General features: G+C 41.4%; 1 protein-coding gene across 2 annotated transcripts in view; it reads left to right on the top strand.

The window, feature by feature from the left end:
* Positions 1-4266: 4266 nt before the first annotated feature.
* SCAMP1 (secretory carrier membrane protein 1) overlaps positions 4267-22966 on the top strand; it is a 41180-nt gene continuing 22480 nt past the window's right edge. Inside the window, exons 1-2 of one of the 2 annotated variants that reach the window (XM_038171356.2) lie at positions 4267-4470; positions 19998-20075. In XM_038171356.2, the coding sequence (XP_038027284.1) occupies positions 4414-4470; positions 19998-20075 (135 nt within the window). In that variant the 5' untranslated portion in view covers positions 4267-4413. Of the gene's footprint in view, positions 4471-19997; positions 20118-22966 lie in introns of those variants that run through there. The other variant, XM_038171357.2, reaches the window with a different exon arrangement.

The raw sequence follows: 22966 nt of genomic DNA, 5'->3' as shown, positions 1-22966 counted from the left end.
AATAATTGCTACTTAATAATCGTTCAATGAAGAAAATACAAGGAGTGATTAAAAAGAAATGCAAAACATAAAACAATCAAAATGCAGGCAACTATTTATGTTCAACAATTTATGTATAGTTTTAAATTAGAAGGAATGAGAAACATGTTGAAAAGTTATTTGCATGAATGACACTAAATTAGGATCTGTTGTCTCCCTCAAAGGCAGAGAGGACTTGCAGAGAGATCTTGACAGACTAGAGGGCTGAGCAAACACCAGCCACACAAAGATTAAACAAGAACAAGTTCCAGAGCCTACATCTGGGATGAGGCAACCCTGTCTGTATGTTCAGCCTGGGGCATGAGAGGCTGGAGAGCAGCCCCACAGAAAGAGATCTGGGGGTTCTGGCTGACAGCGAGTTCAACATGAGCCAGCAGTGTGCCCTTGCAGCCAACAGGTTCAGCCAGGCTCTGGGGTGCATCAGGCATGGCACTGCTAGGCGGTCAGGGGAAGGGATTGTCCTGCTCTGCTCTGTGCTGGAGTGGCCTCACCTGGAACACTGTGTGCAGTTTTGGGAGCTGCAGTATAAGAAAGACATAAAACTATTAGAGAGAGTCTCCATATGAGGGCTACAAAGGTGGTGAAGGGTCTAGAGGGCAAGAAGTGAGGAACGGCTGAAATCACTTGGTTTGCTCAGCCCCAAGCAGAGCAGGCTGAGGGGAGGCCTCATGGCGGCCTGCAGCTCCCTCACGAGGGGAGCGGAGGGGCAGGCGCTGAGCTCTGCTCTCTGGGGACAGTGACAGGACCCGAGGGAACGGCATGGAGCTGGGACAGGGGAGGGTCAGGCTGGGGGGTTAGGGAAAGGGTCTGCACCCAGAGGGTGGTGGGGCACTGGGACAGGCTCCCCAGGGCAGTGGTCATGACACCGAGCCTGATGGAGATCAAGAGGTGTTTGGACAACGTTCTCAGACACAAGGTCTTATTTCTGGGAGGTCCTGTGTGGACCCAGGAGTTGGACTCGATGATCCTAGTGGGTCCCTTCTGAATTGGGGTATATTTCTGTGATTCTATGATTTAGTTGGAAGAGGTCATAGCACAAGTCCTTCTGCTGTCTAGACAGTGCCCTCTGAAGTCTACCAGTGTATCTCTTCTCAAGGGGCCAGGATATGAGAAGAACTCTAGCTTGGGGAAGTGTAAGCAATGGGCTTCAGAAGACAGGCATCTATGTTATCATGCCACAAGAGGTAACACAGCAGGAGTACAAGGCAGGTGAGATCTACTCACTCCTGTCACCTGATTTAGCTTATGCCGCTCCTCCCAGTTCTGTGCGGGCAGGGGAATGCATGCAGCACAGACTGCTAGTGCCTCTTGGCTTCGCTCCATGGCTGCCTGGAACAAACTCCCCACTCCCAAACAGCATGTGTTCACTTTGACGTATCTTCACTCATGACTGCAGCTTACTATTCATCACTCCCACACTCTGCCTTCCCGGTTGGTTAGCCATTCTCTTAAAGGCATCATTTACTGCAGTGTGTGGCTTTATCCACACTTGTCAAGCTCTTTGGACAACAGAGGTTTTATCCTTTTATCCTCAGCTAGACAAATAAGTAACTCTTTTTGCAGAAGTAGTAACCCTTCTTCCACAATTACATCCAAAACAGGATTACATGCTCTTTTGGCCCGTGCTAATGATTGCTGGGTTCTGTAAGTGTGCTCATGGCATGCAGTGTGACTCCAGAGCCTACGCTCACTTCTGCTGCTTGTGGGATGGAAAACAGGCAGTGAGTCCAGTCTGGGAGCAAAGAGAAGACTTTTCATGCTGGTGATAGCTATGCTGTGCCTGCATGTTCCTAAGATACAGGGATCACCTGTCATGGGAGAGGTAAGGGCTCTGCTCCTTGAATGAGGACCAGCAATTGGTCCACAGGGAAAGTAAGCTGAAGGAAAGATGATTTGCTGATGACATGCTTTCTTTGCACAGTCCCCTAACAAAGAGAGCAAAATGGGACTACAGGGAACAAGAAGAGAAGCAGAGACTGGTGGTTCCGTTAGGGACATCTTTCACCTTCATTTTGAATGACATGACATTGAGCAATGTCATTCCACATGAGCAGAAATGATTCCTTGCTCAAGCCACAAATGATCTGATATTGATATTTTGTAGCATGTCCTCAGAGCACACAGAGAAAAGTGAAATCTGTTATCCCAAGTAACTATTCCCCCAATTTTCCTTCTTTTAACTTAAGGCAAAATTTTGTGGGAATGTTGCAGCTCCTGACCTTTATTGTTATCCCGAAGTGCTCATGTACTACACTTTTTTTTTTCCTTTCTCCAAAGATAAAATCTTCCTCATATTTTGTAAGTAAAATCTCTCTGCTCTAAGACCTAGAAAAAGAGTGGCTTATGCATTCTTGCTATTTTAAATTCATCAAAAAACTATTATTGAATAACATTTTAGTTAAAGTTTTACCTAACAAACCAATTATCTGCTGACTAAACTTCCAACAAGACATTAAAAATACATATGATCTAATCATTCTACCAAGAAGTTCTCAGGCTTTTTTCCTCTAGATGAGTTTCTAGCAGTCAATCTTCCACGCCAGTCATTTTGCTTAACAGAGGAGGTTTAGGTTGAATACTAGGAAAAACTTCTTTGCTGAAAGGGTTGTGAAGTGTTGGAACAGGCTGACTAGGGAAGTGGTTGAGTCACCATTCCTGGAGGTCTCCAGAAAACATGTAGAGGTAGTGTTTAGTAGCATGGTTTAATGGTGGACTTGGCAGTGCCAAGTTAAAGATTGGACTAAATGATCTTGGGGGTCTTTTCTGACCTAAATGATTCTATGATTCTATCAAAATAAGGTGTAGAGAGGACTTTTTGTGGAGGGACATTCTTGGCTAATCATGTGTCTTCTCTAATTCTGAAACATCTAAGCAATAAGCTAAACAATTATTTGAAAGCTGTTGTTCATTCACATTTTCTATTATCTAGCTGTTAGTTGCTATCTCACAAAGTTAACATTTTTATGAGCAAGCAATGATACATTGTCAAAATGGTATCATTTGATTGTAAAATAATTATTATCCTTTCAAAAGCATCTTAATTCCTTGGAAGTCATATGAGATGACAGATTGTTCTCCTTTAACTGTGCACAAATAAATTATTATCTGAAGCAGGTTGCTATAATCATGATCTGAAGCACCAGTAGCCACACAGGAAAAGATGCTCTTTTAAGTCAAACATTCACTGACTCAGGCATGTATGCATTAGTTCAGTCATGTTCAGCTGAAAGGAACAAATATATAGTTGCCAGTGCACACAGCTTTCAAACTATCAACATGTATCATTGAGCTATGATATATTGAGCCGTGGGCAAATATTGGAAAACAACATGATTTAATTTTCTGTCATGATAAGTGAGTTATATGAACGATTGTGTCTAATACTGTAATGTACTTTTGTTGATCGTACAACAGCTGCCTTTGTGTTTTTTGAAATATGAAGTATTTTACACTTCACAGCAACAAAAAAAAAGTTGAAAGTGTTTTGCTCCTTAGAAGCCGTGCTTTTATGATTTGTCCCATTTGCATATCATCTTATACCTGACAGTCCTTCAGAAATAATTGAGAAACATCTACATAAATTACAGCAAACCTTGCAGCAATTATTGTTTTTTTCACTGATCCATACAAAATTAATTCTCTTGTATATGCAGGACTTTTCCTGACTTGCTGATGGAACACCGCCATAACAACGACTCTCAGTGTTGGGCTGGGATTAGCGATATATGATAGCAATGAATGCAGAGCCATTAAAGTACAAAAAGGTGTTAACATCCTGAGCCAGCCTTCATTAAACCTAAACGGTGTACCCCATGGTTGGCTTGTGGTTATGTGAGGGGGGGAGGGAGGGAATCACATTTGAATACCAAAATGGTCGATTTTACTCTCATAGCAATTTATTTTAGGTAGATTGAAGGCTAACCTGTCTCAAAACTCCCTTTGTATTTTAATAAAGGTTTAGGTAAGTTATTTAGAAAGCGTGTGAAGGGATTCATGTGAAAGAAATCGGGATTCAGTGGGTTTTTTTGAAGCGCTGCCTCGACTGAGGCTGCTATTATTCGATGCCCAGAATGGAGCATTTCATATTTTGACAGGATCTGCGAACCAAATCGCGCCCGGCGCCCCCAGCAGCTGCCCCCCCCACCCCGCTTTTCTCCTCAGCAGGGCCCCAACGCCCCCCCTCCCCTCTCCCTCCTCCCTGCCCCGCCCCGCCCCGCGACATCACCTCCGGGGCGGCCATTTTGGAGGCCGGCGCTCGGAGGCGGAGGGGGCGGGCTGGGGCCCGGGCCGCAGCAGCTGCTGACAGCGCCGGGGGGGGCGCCGCAGGGCCAGGGCCAGGTCCAGGGCCGCCAGCCGCGGATCGCAGCCCTCGCCATGTCGGACTTCGACAGCAACCCCTTCGCCGACCCGGACCTCAACAACCCCTTCAAGGTGAGGCACGGTCCGGGGGGGTGCTGCGCGGCTCCGGGGGGGGGGGCACGGGCAGCGCTGGTGGGGGACGGGGAGAGCCGCCTGGCGAGCTGGGGCCGCCCTGTTTCACCCTCAGTGCTTCAGCTGCGAGCGTGTAAATCGCGTTTCAAGCACTTTATAATTTTTATTTTTTAAACCTGGCGTGGTGTCTGCAGGTGCGCGTGGGTAACGCCTCAGGGTCTCCGCGCCTGCTGGGGCGCCCCACACAGCGCAGCCCTTCGCCCTCAGCCTCCTGCCAGCCCCCAGCTCACCTGCCGGCCTGCCCGGCTCCCCAGGTGCTTCCCAGGAGGCTCGGCATGGCCGCCCCGCGTCTGGCGAGGCTGCTGTGCTGCGAGGCACGCCTGGAGCGGGCAGCCCCTGGCTGGCAGCAGAGGACCGTGCCCGTCCTCCCGCAGCTGTCAGGATGAGCTGACCTCCTTTGCGTGCTTCCGCCGCTTACCTGCCCTTTATCATTTTGAATCCAGTTCGTCTAATTCCTTCAGCTCCTTCGGTAATCGTACTTCTTTCGTACTTCGTTTTTATATCACGCCAAGACTTAAGACACACAAGTGCTGTATGTCAATGCGTTTAGCATGCCAGCAGGAATAATTAAGCCGTGTAGAAATTGAGCTGTCAAATTTCAGCGGTACTTCTGTACAAGCAGCAGCTGGAGGCACGGGGTGTTATTGTGGACTAATTTATTTGTTGTAGTCTGTCTGCCAGTTCAGTTTTTATGGATATAGAATTTAGTGAAGTGTATTCGTCAGGCCAGTCACCGTGTTTTCACTTCGTGTTTCACAGAGTGCACTGGTGTTCAGGATGAGCAGCAGCCCAGGCACTCAGGTTGCCACCAACGGCAGCTTGGACAGGCACCAACAGCTCTGAGCACTGTTCTTTAAGTACCTCCTGGCAGCAAGCACCAAAAGGTTTCATTGTTCTAGAATATGTCTTCAGCAACAAAAGCACGTGATGCTTTTCCTCCCTTTTTTTTTTTTTTTTGTGGAAGTGATGAAAATAATACATAGCAAATTTGTTATGTACAGATACCCAAAGTGGAAACAGGGATGGAAACAGTATAGTTGCCCTTGCATGGCTCACTGGCCCGGGTAACTTGATCTGTGTAGTGTTTTTGAGACATAAGCTAGGGACCTGCTTCAACCATACATACATACAGCTTAAAAACATTGCTTAAAGTGCCACAGCTTATTCCCACTTCTCTTCAGGGAGAGATTTCTGTTGTTAGGCAAAATCCACACTCTTGTTTCTCATCTGCAATGCATCGTGATAGAAGTACTCTAAAACAACTGCTCTGTACCTTGAAGCTCCCTGTTAAACATAGTTCTGGATTTTTTACTTGCAGAAGTAGTTTTAGGAAAGCTGTATGCTTTTTCTTTCTTGGAAGGTTTTTTTCTTTTCCCTTCTTTCAGTCCCTGCTACCTTCTGTCTCATTCCTCTGCCCGCAAAAGGTAACGCTGCATACCTTTACTCATCCACTTATTTACTTCAAGGGGCAGAAGGCCTTGTGTGTAAGCCAAGCCTTGATTGTCATCTTGTTGGCATGACAACATTGAAATTAATGTGCATCTGGATTTCAGTTTAGCCTGACTGTGTTTTAAGGTGCTTTACACATAGAACCAGTATTTCCAGATGGACCCTGACAAACCCAAGTCATGTTGTCTGAACACTTTATTCAAATTTATTCATATTATTTGTCTGTGTTTGATAATTTTATGGATGAAGAGATTAGTTTTTTTCCTTACATTTGCAGCCACTTCCTGTGCCTGTGTAAAATAACAAACCAGTATGGCAGAGAAAGGAGGGAGGGGCATCACATGGAAGAGTTGTTGCCAAGGTTGAAGACAGATACTGCTTTCTTTTAAGTATTTTATTTTTACTAGTTGTCTGTGATCTACTTGTGAGGTTTCCTATGACTTTTCACATGCCTTTTGGTAAAAATTTGAGCAGTTTCTTTTTTGATGTTGAGTGGAGAAAAAAGTATTCCAGGGGGGAGGAGGGATGGAGCACAGACAAACACATAGTTTGCTATTGTTTTGGGTAATTAATCCTTTTGGAAACATAAAAATAAATTATATTTCTGGTTTCGTATCTCCTGGAAGGAAATGAATTTGGTTCGTAAAACAGAAATTCTTGTTTCAAGTGTTTGCTTGCTTAGATTGATCAGGATATACCACTGATTTTGAGATGACAGCTATTTAACCTCTCATTTTAAAACAGTACCACGTTAAAAAACAAAAAACCTCAAGCTGAACCCAAAGGCTGTTATGCCTTTGGTATTGCGGTATTCCTCTAAAAATAGCTGTCCTCCGGATGGTGTACCAACCAAACCAAGAGATGTTACAATTTGAAAGACAAAGGGTAAGGAAACACACAGATGCATAGCATTCTAATATTAAAAAGATCACGTTACAGTTATGCTGAAAAAAGTGCACTCATGTTCCATACAGGTGAAAATGTGGTATTCCTGCTGTGATTTGATGTACCAGCATTATATAGAAATATATATTTGGTGTAACCTGAAGTATTGTAAATGAAAGTGGTCTAATAATGAAAGCTATTTTGTTTCCTTCAATGAGAAGCACTTGTCATATGTTGTGAGCACAGATTTTCACCCGTACCATTCTCACTGGCAAACGGTGGAGCCCTGGCGCACACAGACAGGGTGAGCAAAGCCGGTCCGGTGATGGCAGCAGTGTTCAGCCAGGAGTCAAGAGTGCCAGGCAAGTCCATGGCGAGGGGGCAGGCCAAGCTAGGAAGTCAGTTTTGCATCAAGATCAGGTCCAGCAAAAGTAACTAGAGTCACCCAGCAGTCCCATGATGACCAGACAAGTCCTCAGTGATGACACAGTTTTGACCACGTAGGACGAGCTTGAGTGCCCTTGATGTTCTGGCAGTTTATTCTTGAAGAGATGAAAATGGTATGAAATAAATTTTGTTTGACAAACTGTAGGTAGATTTCTGAAATCAGCTTAAACCTCTTACAGTGTGGTTGTCTCCTTGGTGTGCTTTTTTTTTTTTTTTTTTTTTTTTTTTTTTAATGTTGTAGGATAGAGTATGGTTGTAGTCTTGGGAGATGTTACAGGTGCAAAGGTTCTGAACCTGCATTCTTGAAATCCAGTGTAGGTTTCATCTACTCTGAAACCACTGCACAACTCAACTACCACAAAACGTGTTGTTTGTTTTTTGTTTTTTTTTTTAAAGTGAATGATACTACAGCTAAGAGAAGATTTTATTTATTTATTTTTGTTTAATTAAAGAGATTAATTCGATGGACCTTTATGGCCTGGCTGACAGACTGCAAAAGGTTTGTCCGATTGTCCAGATATGGTTACTTCCGAGTGACTGTGGAGTTCAAAAATCAATTCTGTGATGAATTCTATCACTTCATCTGGTATGATCAGAGCTCTGAGCAGGTTTTTGATACAATAGGAATTATGTTAGAACTGAAAAGTAAGATACATTTGTGTTTAAATGTGAGTGGTGACCTTCAAGTAAAAACTACTAGGTGATGTGGATGAGGAATACTCTGTCATGTTCAGTTACAGTGTGGAAGCACATGATCATGAAAACACTTGAAAGTATATAATGTTAATTCTGGAAGTAGTTACTTTGGGTGGGATTGGGTATCCAAACAGTGGCTAACCTCCAGCTGTTGTTCCAAAAAGAGTGGGTCTTTCATTGATCTGTCATGACTGCCCTTCTTTTGTGGATGTCTGAAATGCTCTGATATCTAAAAATGGCATGAGACGCCTGAGTTGCCACCACTGAGGTCACAGGATTACTTGAGTCACTGCAGCTAAGTATATGTTAGAGCTTAACTTTACTACAGAGCTAGTTCCAGTGATTATTTGGATATTGCACTTAATCTGACTCACATGAGCACAAGTGAATCTTCTATCTGGTTCAGCAGGACGTACAAGCTGAAGGTCTGATGCTGAAGGTAGCAGTGAATTGACGAATGCCACCTTTTATAGCAGCAGAATCTATATAGTTAGCACCTTGCTGCTGTTTTTCAAGTGAAGCTGAAATGACAGACACTTGGCAGCAAGGTAGGGAAGGCCTAATCATTTTTGAAGGATCAGAACTTTAATTATTTGGAGAGTTGTGTGCCTACGTGCATAACTTTGTTTTCATTCTTGTAGATGATTATGAAATGTACCCAATTAATTTGTCTGATTTTATTGTCTGGTTTCCCTTCACGATTTCAAATTTTATAAATTCCTCAAAATCCTGCATAATTTAGTGCTGAAAATAATGATGTTGAAAGTGTCGTTTAGCTGCCCTACGTGGTAGATAGTTTTCAGGAGGATACTTCAATGCTTTTACTGCACCATAATCTATTAAAACTGGAACATTTTTTAATAGTTATTAAATGTCACTTCTAGCTGCATACTTTTCAAATTTTCAGTGAAGTGTTAGAAAGCATTGCATTAGTATTAGTTTTGCATTATATGGAAAGGCTTCAGCATTACAAAGAAAAACATCCTTCCAGAGCTGAGGATGGGGAGGGTGTTGAGAATAGCTGAGACATGATGCTTGTACTGTGTTCATGTGGCAAGCTTTTGGTAGGAGGGTGCTGCAGGGTGGTCTCTGTGAGCAGTGCCCGGCAGCTGCCCCATGTTAGATAAGGGCCAGTTTCATCTGGCTCCAAAGGGACCCACTGCTGGCTTGAGCCCAGCCAAGAAGTGATATTGCTTGTGTCACTGTGAGAGCAGATTGAAGGGGGGGGGGGGGGGAGGGAAATATACTGTGCTGCAGCAGCAGGGAGAGAGGAGTGAGCAGCAGCCCTGCAGCCCCCCATGCATGTGCAGCAGGAGGGCAGGAGGTGCTGCAGGCAGGCAGCAGCAGTTCCCCTGCGGGCTGTGCAGGGAGAGGCCCCTGGTGGAGCAGGCTGTCCCCCTGCAGCCCATGGGTCCCACATGGAGCAGATCTCCACGCTTCAGGCCCCCAGTGGGTGGAGGAGCCCCCGGTGGAGCAGGTGGATGTGGCCTGGAGGAGGCTGCGGCCTGTGGAGAACTCTCTCTGAAGAAGAATTTTGGCCAGAGCTGCAGCCTGTGGGGAGGGGACCATGCAGAGACAGGTGACATGTCAGGAGCTGCTGCCCATGGGGGACCTGTGCTGGAGCAGTTTGCTCCTGGGGGATGGATGGACCCCGTGGTGCAGAGCTGTGTGGGAGCAGTGCTTGAAGAGCTGCTGCCTGTGGGCAGCCCCTGCAGGATCAGTTTGGGAAGGACGGCATCCTGTGGGAGGGACCCACGGGGAGCAGGGGCATGGAGTGACCAAGAAGGAGCGGTGGAGACAAAGTGTCAGGGACTGACCACAAACACTGTCCCCCAGTGCCACTTGGGGGAGAAGGCAGAAGGTGGATGGATGTCTAGAAAGGTGTCAAGTTTACTTTTAGTTTCTCTCTGCTTTAGTCTCTTAGTAATAGGCAATACATTCCATTCATCTCCATATGCTGAGTCTGTTTTGCTGTGACAGTAATCGGTCAGTAATCTCCCTACCTGTATCTCAACCCTTGAGCTCTTTTTTATTGTAACTTCTCTGTTGTTTAGCTAGCCCTCAGTGTGAAACCACCACAGTGCTCTGTTAGGCGTCCTGTACTTCATTGCAAGATGGGACTGCTGTGGCCTTCTTGGTTTCAGAGGTCAGGAATTTGGCTTGCTCAGTAGCTCAGAACCATTCAGAGCTCTGCTTCTATCAGCTGTTGTGGCCTACAATGAGCACTGCTTGAGAGCCAAGTGTAAGAAACCCCAGCTGGCTACTTTTGCAGTATCCTATTTAATATTTGTGTTCTGGCGGTCCTATAGTGGAAACCTCTTAATGCCATTTGTGGGGGTAGGGAGGGTGGAGGTAAGGGCACAGTGGCTGATCAGTGATTGAGATGTTAAACTTGAAATAGTGGAAGAGCTGTTCTGGTAGTTACTCAGCTTTATTAGAGGCAAATAAAGACCATTTCTGTACTTGCCATAAATTCCTCCAAGCATTACCTTCTAGGCAGTTCTTTCTCATAGTAAATGGTTTTTAATCATAGATTAAAATATATATTGTTGCTGCAAGGCGTTAAGGCTTCCTTTATACATATATTGTTAAATATAAACTGTTCATACTATTTATGTAAAATTAGGACAGAAAAGTATGCAAATCTCAATTAAATTGCTGTTTGTGAAATTCATGTCACTTTTTAAACTTCCTGGAGTTGACAATGATGAAGGGAGAAATAAAGCATGAATAACCAACAATGTTTGATACTGCATCAAAACACGAATATCTTCTCAAAGCTTGTCTGTGTGCAGCTTTTTGTGGCATGAGCAGGAGGGAAGTCTTCGGGGAGTTTTTGTTTGATTTATACTGAATCTTTACTGAACATGTGCAGACTGCAATTTTAGAGGTTTAATCTGGTTGAATGTAGATGATGTTATGGGTCTGAAAGACACTCTTTTCATGTGCAGGCTATATTGTTTTCCAAGTCTCAGTTCTTAATTTAAAAGCTGGGAACCAACAGTTAACACAGGAGGAAAAAAAGCTTTGATACCCATTGCTGGCCAACTATAGTTATCTTCCTATTCTGTTGTCAGAAGGTAAACTTTGTTGGAAATCTCCCCAAGAATGCTCAGGAGGACACATTGAAAGTGAAGTATATCATAGAGAGTTTTAACTGAAACAGCAGCAGCTTTGATTGCTCTCAGGAGCTCATTCCTTTATGAGGAGTGGTGTGGTTCGTGTTCTGTTTGATCAAGGTGTCAGGAAAACCTCAGGCCAATGAACGTAAGTTCCAGTCATTTTTTTGTTGCTTTGTTGTTTAACTTTCTAGTGTCATCTAAGGAAGGACTCCACAGAGAGCAAGCAGGAAGTGCAACTGTTGCTGTCAAATAAAACTAGACAAATTCTTAGCAGAATGTGTATAATTAGTTAATATTCACATTTAGAAGAAGGCTAATATGTAGTGGGCATAGGAAATAATTTGTGATAATAAACAGAGAGCCTATCTTGAAATTAAAAGAGTTTATCCTTTTCTTGCAGCAAAACACAAGCTATAAGGTTATTTTCATTGAGGACACAGTGATGAGAGATGGACCTAAACTGTTGTGGAAGTTTATATCATACTTAAAGATAGGTGTAACTCATCAGTTGTAAATTTAGACCAAGGCTTGGAGAGGGGTTCTTATCTTTGGGGCTGAAATACTGGAGCAGCCTTTTAGTAGGAGAATTACAGGTAAGAAATCCTAGGTGGTAAAGATTGACTTTGCTAGACTTATGGATCTAATCTCATGACTTCCTTAGCATGGATTTACCAGTTTGGATTCAGTCCTGCTACACTTCCATTTCTTGCTTCTAGTCTGCATGCAGTCAATTTTTTGAAGATACCTTTGCTGAGCATGTTGAATAGTTAGGAGAATAAAACTGTGGCTCTGCCTCTTTTGCTCTCTGGGAACCTCCCTCTAGGCATAAAAAGCAAACGGGAAAATGCATAGCTAGGTGAATGTGATTTATGGGATGGTAAAATTGGCACAGTAAAAGCCGGATAGAGTCAGTGACTGTTAAAGCAGGTAGGATGAAGTTATTTGTGAGGATCTTGAAGCAAGGGACAAAAACTATATATGGTGGTAGAGCTGAAGGTGGCCAGTGACTGATATCTTCAAGGAAGATGATAGGATTGATATAATCAGGCTTCATCTTGTAAGGGTTTTTGTGATGATGGGAGCTGTTTTCTCAATGTGGATTAAAACCACTCGTCATTGAGAGATCATTCTTCCTTGGACTTAAGCTGAGCAAAGGCCAAAAATGAAGACTTGTAGAATTGCCTGCAACAGCTTATTCTTCCCTCATATTCTTCCCTCAGCTGTACTTAAGAAGTGATTTTTCCAATGAATTGCTTTCTATATTTTCTTGTTCTGACTTCATTCACCAAAAATAATTAATCCTCTTTGAAAATCCACTTGTATGTTCATAGTGGATTGTTTCTCCTTAGTCTTTTTTTTTTTTCACCAAGTCTAACCAGGCATACTTCTGTCAGTTTACACAGGTATTTTTTTTCATGCTGCCCCATGATTCCTATGTAAATTGAAAAGCTGATAAAAACCTGTCACTTGCAAATCCAGTGTTTTCTGTTCCCAAACAACATAATTAGTATATTCTTTTGATGTAGGACACTCCTGGTAACGTGATCTGAGTCTTGAAAGATATTTAGTTGTCTTGTTTACTTGTCCTTGTCAACTGGTGTTAAGAATTACCTTGCTATCCTGTTTTTGAAGTAGTTGCCTTTCCTGCCCCTGTTCTTTTCCTAATACAAGTATTTTATGCATTTATCCCTGTTGTTTCCTGTTTTTTTTCCTGTTTTCCAGTTTTTTCTCTATTTTCCTCTTTTTCTCTATTTTTTCCTCTATTTAGGCTATGCAATTTTAATTTGGAATTCTTATTTTCAGTTGCTGATGTGCTGTAAAACCATTAGAATCCCTATCCAAATCGGTGTTTTGAGTGAGTGTTTATTAACTGTGTTTCTTGACCTCTGTTTCTACTTCCTTGGAAGCAAACCATACTGAACTAAATTAAACATTACGTGTACATTTGCTTAACATCAATGATGTCACTCATTTAATTCCATTAAGGGGGGGAAAAGGAAGCTGAAGAACACTTCCTCAAATTTATTACATTGTAGTTCAGCCTGTTTTTTAACAAATTGAAGGACACCTTAAAGGGTAAAGGATTCCTAGTTCTCAGCTGACCAGCTTGAAAGAAATGTAAGTCACAGGTAACAATGTAAACTTTGCTGGTGGCATTGTTCAGAACATTTTCATGGCATGTGTGCTATAAACCATCTTAGTCGTGGTGGAACAATGCTGGAGCGATTCCCAGTGAACAGTAATACAAAGAGTCATTACAGATTTATCTAGTTCTTTAGTCTTTAATTTGTTAATCTGTTCTGTATTAATGAAAACTGTTAGCTGATGACTAGTTTTGGTCTCCTAGACAACAGAGGTCTCTGTTCCCTTTAATTTGATTTTTTTTAAAGCAATAAAAACTTGCATGGAATGGATTGTTCTGCACCATTTCAGCCACATGCTCCCTGACTAAGGGTGGAGGGTGGCTCAGGCTACATTCCTTACTTTTTTTTTTTTCCCCTTAACTTACCATTAGTTGGCTTTATATACCCTCTGTGTTAACTGGATATCAGTTAATTTTATCTGTGTCTGAATGATATGACAGTAATTTGTTAACCTAGAACAGGGCACATTCTTAACAGTCCTATAAGTGCTCTGCCAATGTGAGATGGGTGTGTTGTGGGTTTATTTGCTTTTACTTTTTCTTCTGACTTCTCCATTCTTGATGTAAATACTGGGGTGCTTCTTGACTTTCAAGTAAAGTGATTCTAATCTTTGCTTTTGAGGTGGATGTTGTGGGAGAGAGACTAGAAGAACGAGGTACAATGAAAGTGAAGATGGAAAGCAGTCAATTAGGTTGTGCTGATTTCTTGAAACTCTGGTCTTGTCAAATAATTCAGATCTTGAATATGTCATCTGGAATGTGTGACTGAGATGTCATCTGTGTGACTCTAATGCACCACCAATGGCTGTGGTATCTGGGTATGAACAGTGCACTGTTAAATTCTGCTCCCTGATTGCTATGAGTAACAGTTAAACAAAAGGTCAGAAGCTCAAGGTGCTGGACCGGCAGGAGCTTCAGTGAGGTAAGACTGGAGAAAGAGGTATGAAGCGAAAAGAAAAAACAAGAATCTGAGTAAGCAAGATGAATTGCAGGGTTCTATACTGTAAGGGGCAGGCGCTGGCTGGGTGGCTGAGGAAAACTGGGTTGTGGCAAGGAGTTAGTGGAAGGGCAGGTCTGTTTTTGGGCAGAAATACTAGTCCACCAGGACATAGTCTTCTCAGACTGGGGTTGGACCACGCATTCTGTAGTTGCCCAGTTTAGTGGCTGACATCAGGTATTTAAAGTTGGTCCCAGAAACTCCAAATCTTACGCATTTTCTGGGAGTAACCCAATTTTTTATCACCGAAATCATTCAGGATAAGTGATGAAGGTCTCTGGATGCTTTGTGTTTCCAGTCATACTGCTGGTTTGTATATTATCTATTCCCTATCAGAACCTATCTTTAGGGATATTTTTTTTTCCTGTTTCTTAGTATTAATGAACACAAATAGCTTAAAAAATAATGCATTTTAACAGGTTATCCAGGTGGAATATTGATTATAGAAAAATCCGTTATGCCAGCTTAGATTTAGTTATTCATGTAGAATATTCTGGTTCTATGTACTTTCTTTCTCTTTAACCACAAGGATATGTGTGTCACGGAATGTACAAATTTGATAGCACTCATTTAAATGTCACTCTGTGAGTATGTCATTCTGCAGATGTTTATTGTTCATTGTTCATTATTCAAACCTTGATAAACTGCTAAGTTAGATGTTTTATTACTCTGCAGCAATGAGTCCGGGTGTCTCACAGTTTTCTCACTGCATCTAGATGAGTTGGCATTTGCTGTGTTTTTGAAGTGAGATGCAGTGAGTGAAAGGTAAAAGGTGCACAGTAAATGCGCATGTTCTGTGGAATGTCAGGTCTAATCTTTTCAGAAAATTCTAAGAAGTGTTTTGAAATATGAAGTGTGGCTCCTGTTGGCATCACTCCTTCACTGCATTGTAAATGTTCAGAACAATAAGAGTCTAGCAGCTTAAACTTGAGTGTCCAGATTATGAAGAGTTTGTTTCTTTCCACAGAGGCATGTTTTCCTAGCATTGCAGAAGATCTCAGTGAGTAAGTATAGGAGAGAGGCAGTTCTCCATGCTAGTACTTGCCTCTCTCATCTGTGAGATTACTTTTTCACTGTAAGCCCTGTTTTAATTCTACTTGTGTCTGCCAACTTGTGGAAGACACCAGCACATGAACTTCTTCTGAAAGTCCAGACTGAGGTTTTATGAGAGCAGAATTTGATCACTTCTGGCATGACGGTGTTCATTTTGTATATTTCAATAGAACTATAATAGTTTTTGCAGATTTTTTACAACGTAGTGAAACTTTTTTTTTTTTTATATGGAGCTGCTGATGTTGAATGTCCTTCAGGTCATTAAGTTTTTCTTTTTCAGAGCTACTGCTAATTTTGCAAACAATGGCAGTATTTGGCAGAAGTATGGCAATTGTTAATTCAAAAGGAGAACGGACTTCTGATAGAGGGCTTTTTGTAACTTACAATGTGTATTTAGTTCTACAACTTACTTCTAAAACTAAAACTTTTGATGTAGTAAGCTTGTTTAGCTCAGCACAGATTTCCTGTTATTCTTTTAAGTCAACGTAGAATGTCACAAGTAGTATGTGAAGAGATTTAAGGAGCTTTTTTCCCAACTCTTCCCTGAAACACTTGGAGAAGAAAGTCTTTCTTTTATCAGATATTTATTATTGTTTGCATATCCTATTTGCAAAGGTAGACTGCTTTTCTGAATTTGACTTGACCACTCTTTCCTGCTTTTTGGAAATTTGCTGCTGTTGAGTGGTTGTCTCTTGAGTCTGTGACATTCTAGTTATTTAAATAATTGCATTTATTGTTCTTCAAGGGCACAATCGGGTTGAGTTATTTGATTAGTACTGCATCAACGAAGCACAGGAGTGCTGAAATTTGCTTTTTAAGCAACCAAGTTCTAACTGCTGTTTGAGTTTTAATAATTTTTGACCTTTTATGGCCGGTGGTTAGCTATCAATAGTTTCATATGTGTCTACACTAGAACATTTTTAAGTATGTGAGAGGCAATTATTTGAGAGAATGTGTGGAAGAAAATTCAGAAAGCATGAATAAATATTAGAGCATTTTATTCTATCCTAATTCATGCTGTAGTTTAGAGGCTAGAATAAGTGTACTAGGTCTGGCTAAGATGGAGTTACTTTTCATAGTTACTTCCATGGTGCTATTTTATTTTTTTGACCAGAACACTGTTGATAGTGTGCCAGTGTTTCAGCTATTGCTGAACAGTGCTTGCGCACTGATGGCCTGCTCTGTTTCTCACTCTGCTTTTGCCCCTGAGAGTAGCCTGAGTGAGCAAGAGTCTGGGAGGAGACACAGCTGGGACATAAGACCTTTCTTTACCAAATTGGTATTCCGTGCATGATCATGCTCAGTAATAATATGGGGAGAGAAATCCAAAATAACTATTGCTTAGAGACTGGCTGGGCATCGGTCTGCTGGTGGAAGATGGTGAGTAATTGCCCTGGTATCACTTGTGTGTTTTGTTATTCCTCCCGCTTATGCCCACCCTGTCCTGTCCTCCACTTAAATTGTCTTTTTCTCAACACCCACACATTAATTGTTCTACTTGTTTTTGCCCATCTGGTTCTCTTCCCCATCCCACTGGAGGTGGGGTGAGCAACTGGGAGGGGGCTCAGTTGCTTGCTTGGGAAAGATACACCACCACAGTAAGGTAAAAGTTTTCAGATGTATAAGACTGCCTACAGTCCTGTGTTTTGAATTATGCAATTGTCTTATTTGTATTAACTTTGTTAAAAGAGATTCATCTTTACTGATCTTATACTAGCAACTCTAGTAATTAGTGCCCAATTCAAGTGTCAGATTTCGTTTTTTCTCTTATTTATTATGATCTTTCAGTTCAATGTTTCAAATGATTTGTAGCCAAATTTAGGGAGCAAATATTACCCCCCCCCCGAGCTTTCTCTTATTTTTATTGTTCATCTGTACAGTATTTTATGCCAGTCCTTCAATAAAGGATATGTTAGAAGAAGATACTCCGTCAGTCTATGTAAAACCTAATGAGGTTTTAGTTTAACCAGTGCATTCAAGTCTAGGATGGAAATGGAAAATATGGCTAACTTATTGGAGAGACTGTCACCAAGGTTGCTTTGTTGAAATCACATATTATTGTGTATGTCAAATGCAGGAAAGCTGATTTTTAAATGCATTTAACTGTGCTTTGTATCCATTTAAAGAGAGGTTGATTTGCATTCAGTCACTTTTAAAATACTGCTTGACAGGTAAATGTGTGCTTTAGCCAAGAGTGGTAGCATTTTATATAAGCAGAAAGGCTAGTTTTTATGTGTGCATATGCACATGAATACAATTGAAATGTGCAACAAAGTTTTTAGATTTTTGAAGCAATGTTCTCCTTGCCTCGAGCATTTTAATAGCCGAAGTTTTTAAATTGCCTTACATTTTAATGAATTTGTGGCTACAGCTTGTGAAATATTTGCTCTCATTTGCTGTATTTGGTATCATGGCAGTCCAGAGAGGTGGTGGGAATGCCCCTGTGACTGGAGTGTTGTAAGAGAAGGATGCAGGCTCTTTAGGAAGGACCTGCAGGGGAGAGGAGGAAGGGGACTGTGTCAATGAGAAGCTGGAGTGCTGGGGATGGGTGAGGAGCTGGCAGCTTGTGGGTCAGCATTACAGGGAGGGCTGGGACAGGGGACATTGTAGTGGGGGTCTGCTGCAGGCCACTTGACCAGGAAGACCAAGCAGATGAGGCCCTCTATAGACAGATAGCAGCAGCCTCGCATTCACAAGCTGTGGTTTTTATGGAGGACATCAGCCACCCTGGTAACTCTTGGAGGGACAGCATAGCAGGACACAGGCAGTCCAGGAGATTCCTGTTGCAGTGTCACCAGTGCAATTCCAAGAGCTCCTGCATTGCACTGATGACAACTTCTAGTGATAGAGAAGCTAACAAGGAGAGGTGCTGTGCTGGACCTCCTTTTCACCAACAAGGAGGGGCTGGTGGGGAAGGTGAAGCTCAAGGGCAGCATTGGCTGCAGTGACCATAACACAGTGCATTTCAGGATCCTGAGGGCAGCAAACAGAGGGAGCACAGTCAGCTCGCTACCCTGGACTTCAGGAGAGCTGGTTTTGGCCTCTTCAGGCATCTTCTTGGTAGAGTACCATGGGACAAAGCCCTGGAGACAAGAGGGGCCTAAGAAAGCTGGCTAATGTTCAAGGCTTCTCACCTGCAAACTCAGGAGCGATGCACATCAACAAAGAGGAAGTTGGACAAAAATACTAGGAGGCCTGCATGGGTGAAAAAGGAGCCCCTAGCCAAACTCAAAAAGAACAAGAAGGCCTAAAGAGGGTGGAAGTGAGGACAGATAGCCTGGGAGGAGTACAGAGAAATTGTTCAGGCAGCCAGGGATCAGATTAGGAAAGCCAAAGCCCTTTTAAAATTAAATTTGGCCAGGGAATACAAAGGGCAACAACAAAGGCTTCTGTATGTGTATCAGTGGTAAAAGGAAGACTAGGGAAGTTGTGGGCCCTCTCTGAAAGCAAAAGGGAGACCTGGCTATCCAGCATGTGGACAAGGCTGAGGCACTCAGTGACTCTCTGCCTCAGTCTTCACCAGCAAGAGCACCAGCCACACGGGACTGGGAGAATGAAGAACTGTCCAGTGTAGGAGAAAATCAGGTTCGAGACCATCTCAGGAACCTGAAGGTGCACAAGTCCATGCGACCTGATAGGATGTATCTCTAGGTCCTGGATGAGCAGGTGGATGTAGCTGCTAAGTCACTGGCAATCATGTTGGAGAAGTTGTGGCAATCTGGTGAAGTTCCTGGACTTCACATAGGAAAACTATGGAAATCATGAAAATATTTTGTCTGTGCGTGTTACAAATAAGCAAGTAGTATATCTAAAGATACTCTGTATATTTTCTATACATATGAAATATTACCCACTTTTCTATATTTCTATAAACATAATTTAACTAACCCTTACAGACTAAGTGGATTTCATAATTAAAAAGAAATAAATCCCTCTGTTCATTCATTCTTCTGTTCTGAAGATACAGAAAATCTTAACCCGAACCACAGAAATTATGTATGTGGAACCAGGCACCACATGGAATAAGTACAATTTTTGTTCGTATGAAGTTAGTCTGTTCTATGACAGCAGGTACTTCTACAGAACCAAGCCTACCTACCCCTACCGCAGAAATATTTAACTCCTGAAGATGCTTTTTCAAGCTAAACCTTCTTGTATAGTTCATTGGAGGGAAAAATTGTACATTCTTCTTAATATTACCAGTTTAGGTAGAAGCTCAAGCAGAGGTACTTTTTAGCCTTGTGGGGCATTGTTTCCTTGGCTTCGCTTTTTGAAATGCTTTCCCTGTTCCCAGAGGACTTCTGGATAGGGAATACTAAAAGTTAAAGAAAGTTCGCTCTTCTGTAGTGGTGTTTGTTGGGTGTATAGTTGTGAAGACCAGTGGTCAAAATAGCAGTGTACAGTTTTTTTCCCTTCTATGTTGAGAACTTCCTTCCTTATAAATGTATAGTAGATGAAGTTTGTGTATTAATCCAGACTTTTAAGAAGCTTGGAGTGGAATGATGCCACTTCAGGCACAGAGGAAGAGGTAGATACTTACTGACTTTCTTGATGAAACAAACTTATTTTTTTTAGATTAAAACAAAAGCTGAGTTTTCTATGATATAATGATTTCAGTGTTGGCTGGTTGCTTATATACATGTCCATACGTTTACAGAACTGTTTTCTCTTCTAGGATCCTTCTGTTACACAAGTCACAAGAAACGTTCCCCCAGGACTAGATGAGTACAATCCTTTCTCTGATTCAAGAACAGTAAGCATATTTATTTCTTAAGTATGCTGTTAAACTTTTTAGGTAAGACTTGTTGGGTATCATTTGCGGAATTTGGAACTGACTTTGTAAAATATGTGAAGGGTTACCTAGAGATAATGGAAAATCTGTAAGGATGGGTATTCCCCCAGAGTCTTCGGAGGATTCTGTGGATTTGTTAAGTGAAATTTAATCTCTTACAGAATCTCCTTCTTCCTGGAAGGGGGCTAAAACAAAACTGCATTTTTTCCCCTATTCAGTAAGACTTCTGGTAGTCTGTGCTTTGTGCTTTTCTGAGTTTTATAGCATATGGATGTGGCACACCAAGGAAGTATCCTGGTTTTGATTTCCATTTGACTAAAAGTTCTGTTCAGAGTGAGAAAAACATTACTTTAAGTAACAGTTCAGAGACTATGAATAGTCATATTGTACTAAAAGGAGTAATTTATGTCATAGAAGCACAGTTGGTTTTTGCTTCTGATTTGTGTATTTTTTATTTACTTTGTGTTCATTTTTGCTCTTGGGAGAAAAATACAAAGAATGGAATGGAGAACTTGTGCTGTAACACTTCTCAGTGGTTAACTTCTGGTACTGAAGATCTTGTGCAAGATCTGCAAAATCTATGGATGAGTATTGTCTGCCAATATAACTTCCAGCAATCAAATACTGTGTTTTTCAAACATACTCTTATACTTCCTATGGAAGATATTGGATGTGCTGATAGTGAATTTTTCTATTAAAATCTTTGCAGTGCTGTGCTATGGCTTCTATACTGTTATAGTTCTGTGTTGGAAGCACCCTTTTTTCAAGCATGTCTTGGATCAGCTCTTAAAGGCAGCATATTTACTACAAGCAGCAATAACAAATAAGTCCAGATTTTTTTCCTAACTCACAATATCACAAATTGTATTTTTTTTTTTTTTAATCCTGAAAATTTTCAAAATTGCTTTGAACATACCATAAGTCATAAAGACAGTACATTTTGTTTAAAAAAAATACAGAGATGCTTGGACTTGTTTTATTCATGTTTTTCAACATGTGGCTTTGTGGGAAAAGGAAAACTGAAGTATATGGTTGAGGTCATCTGCCTTCAGACAGTCAGCAGTACATGTAAAAGAAATTCTAATGGCTCATTACAGATGTCACTCAAATAAAAAAAAAAAAAATGAAGTATGGGAGGGAAATCTTGGACTCAGTGTTCAGATACAGTAAATAGGTGCTACGTTCATGTGAATAATCTGAAATGTTACCAAACTCATTAAAACCGTCTGTTGAATGAGCAGCTTGCTTTCTGCAGAGAAAGAAGAGTTTTTGGCAGATTTTTTTGTGCAAGGCTTTTCAGTGAAGTGTGTATTCAACTACGAGTTCAGTAGTAATCATGCCTTTAGACAATACTTCCCTTACCTTCCTTTCTGTTTCTTGTAATTATTTATTCCAAAGTGATAAGCATTTACGTGAATGATTTTTGATACCTGATGATACACTTATAACACTGTGGTGGTCACCTGTCTTCTCTTACCACCTCTGTGTACAAGAGAAGGGCATATTGGGCATGTATAAATGCATGGAATTGGAATAGGAGAAGAGACAGTGGAAGTGATTGCCTTTAATGAACAGAAGTAGGAAAGCAGTGTCCGTGAATGTTAGGCTTGTAGGATTATCATCGTCTGTTCGAGTAAGGTTAGAAACTGCTCTAAGCAGCACTGAAAACACACAGCAAAAACATCCAGATTGTTTCTGGGGGCTTTGATTTACTGCTGTGCCATGTTCTATCTTTGCTGCAAAGATTATCCATCTTGAGCAGTTTTATGAGGGTAATCCCGATTCTAGTATTTGAAAATCATAGTGGCACTTGTGAGAAGTGCCTAAGAAAGGACTTAGGTTGGTGGTAGCAAAATATGCCCTGTAGATTTCTGTGCTCTTCAGGTTGAGAATCGCTGTCTTGTGTGAGTTGAAATGATATTTATGTTTCAGTGTAAGTAACAATGCATAGCTCAAGCTTTTAGGGAAGCTGAGAGTGGTATGCTGCAGCTATAAATCCAAATTTTTCTATATATCTTAGCTAGTGGTAAGATGGCATCCTAGTGTATAGCACTAACACAGTATTTATTACTCTTAGTCTCCCTTCCCTCCAAGTTAATAAAACGTGCTGGACGGTACACACTTCTCCATTGCAAATGCAAACATAAATATGGATTTTTTTGTTATTATTGCTGTTTTACCTGGGAGAAAGTGACTTAAAATTCTGAATATTGATACTGGCAATATTAGCTCAGTTGTGTTCTCCCTTTGCCAAGGGAGGTGCTTGCTATCGATTCTTTCTTGGTTATCAGGATAGGACAGGAAAAAAACTATCTTTTTTTTTTTTCCAGCTTGTCAGTGCCTTTCCCTTTTCTCTGTCAACTTACATCCTTTAAACCTGAAGGGGGAAACTTAGAAGGAAAATAATACTTTAGAGTTAATGAGGAAAGAGAATTGGCATAGATTTTAAGTCTCAAGTGTCACCTACTTGATATCTGACATGAGAAATCTGGAGTCTTTTTTTGTTTTCTTACCAAATTTCAAATCCCATCTTATTTCTGATTGTTAAATCAAACAATTTTAAATGAATAATGTAAATGTCAGATGAAATAGCTTGTATCTTCAGTCTCTAGCAGTCACCATGGAGAGGACTTTTTGTCTTTTGTTATGTTTCTGAAAACAAGGAACAGAGGAAATTTGGCAATTATTATTTCTGCTTCATCATTTAATGAAATTACAGTTAAAGAGAAGCTCTTTTTTACTGTTGAAAGAGGCTTTTAATCTTTTCTTGCTTCTTAAAGTTTTGCTGGTGCATGTTGAACTTGTACTTTGAGCAGTGTGCATAAAACATGCATGGACACATTAATGCATGT

The sequence above is a fragment of the Anas platyrhynchos genome, chromosome Z (genome assembly GCF_047663525.1).
Source record: "Anas platyrhynchos isolate ZD024472 breed Pekin duck chromosome Z, IASCAAS_PekinDuck_T2T, whole genome shotgun sequence".
In the NCBI taxonomy this organism is placed as follows: Eukaryota; Metazoa; Chordata; class Aves; order Anseriformes; family Anatidae; genus Anas; species Anas platyrhynchos.
The sequence above is the reverse complement of the archived record's forward strand: the minus strand, read 5'-3'. Positions and strand labels throughout refer to the sequence as shown.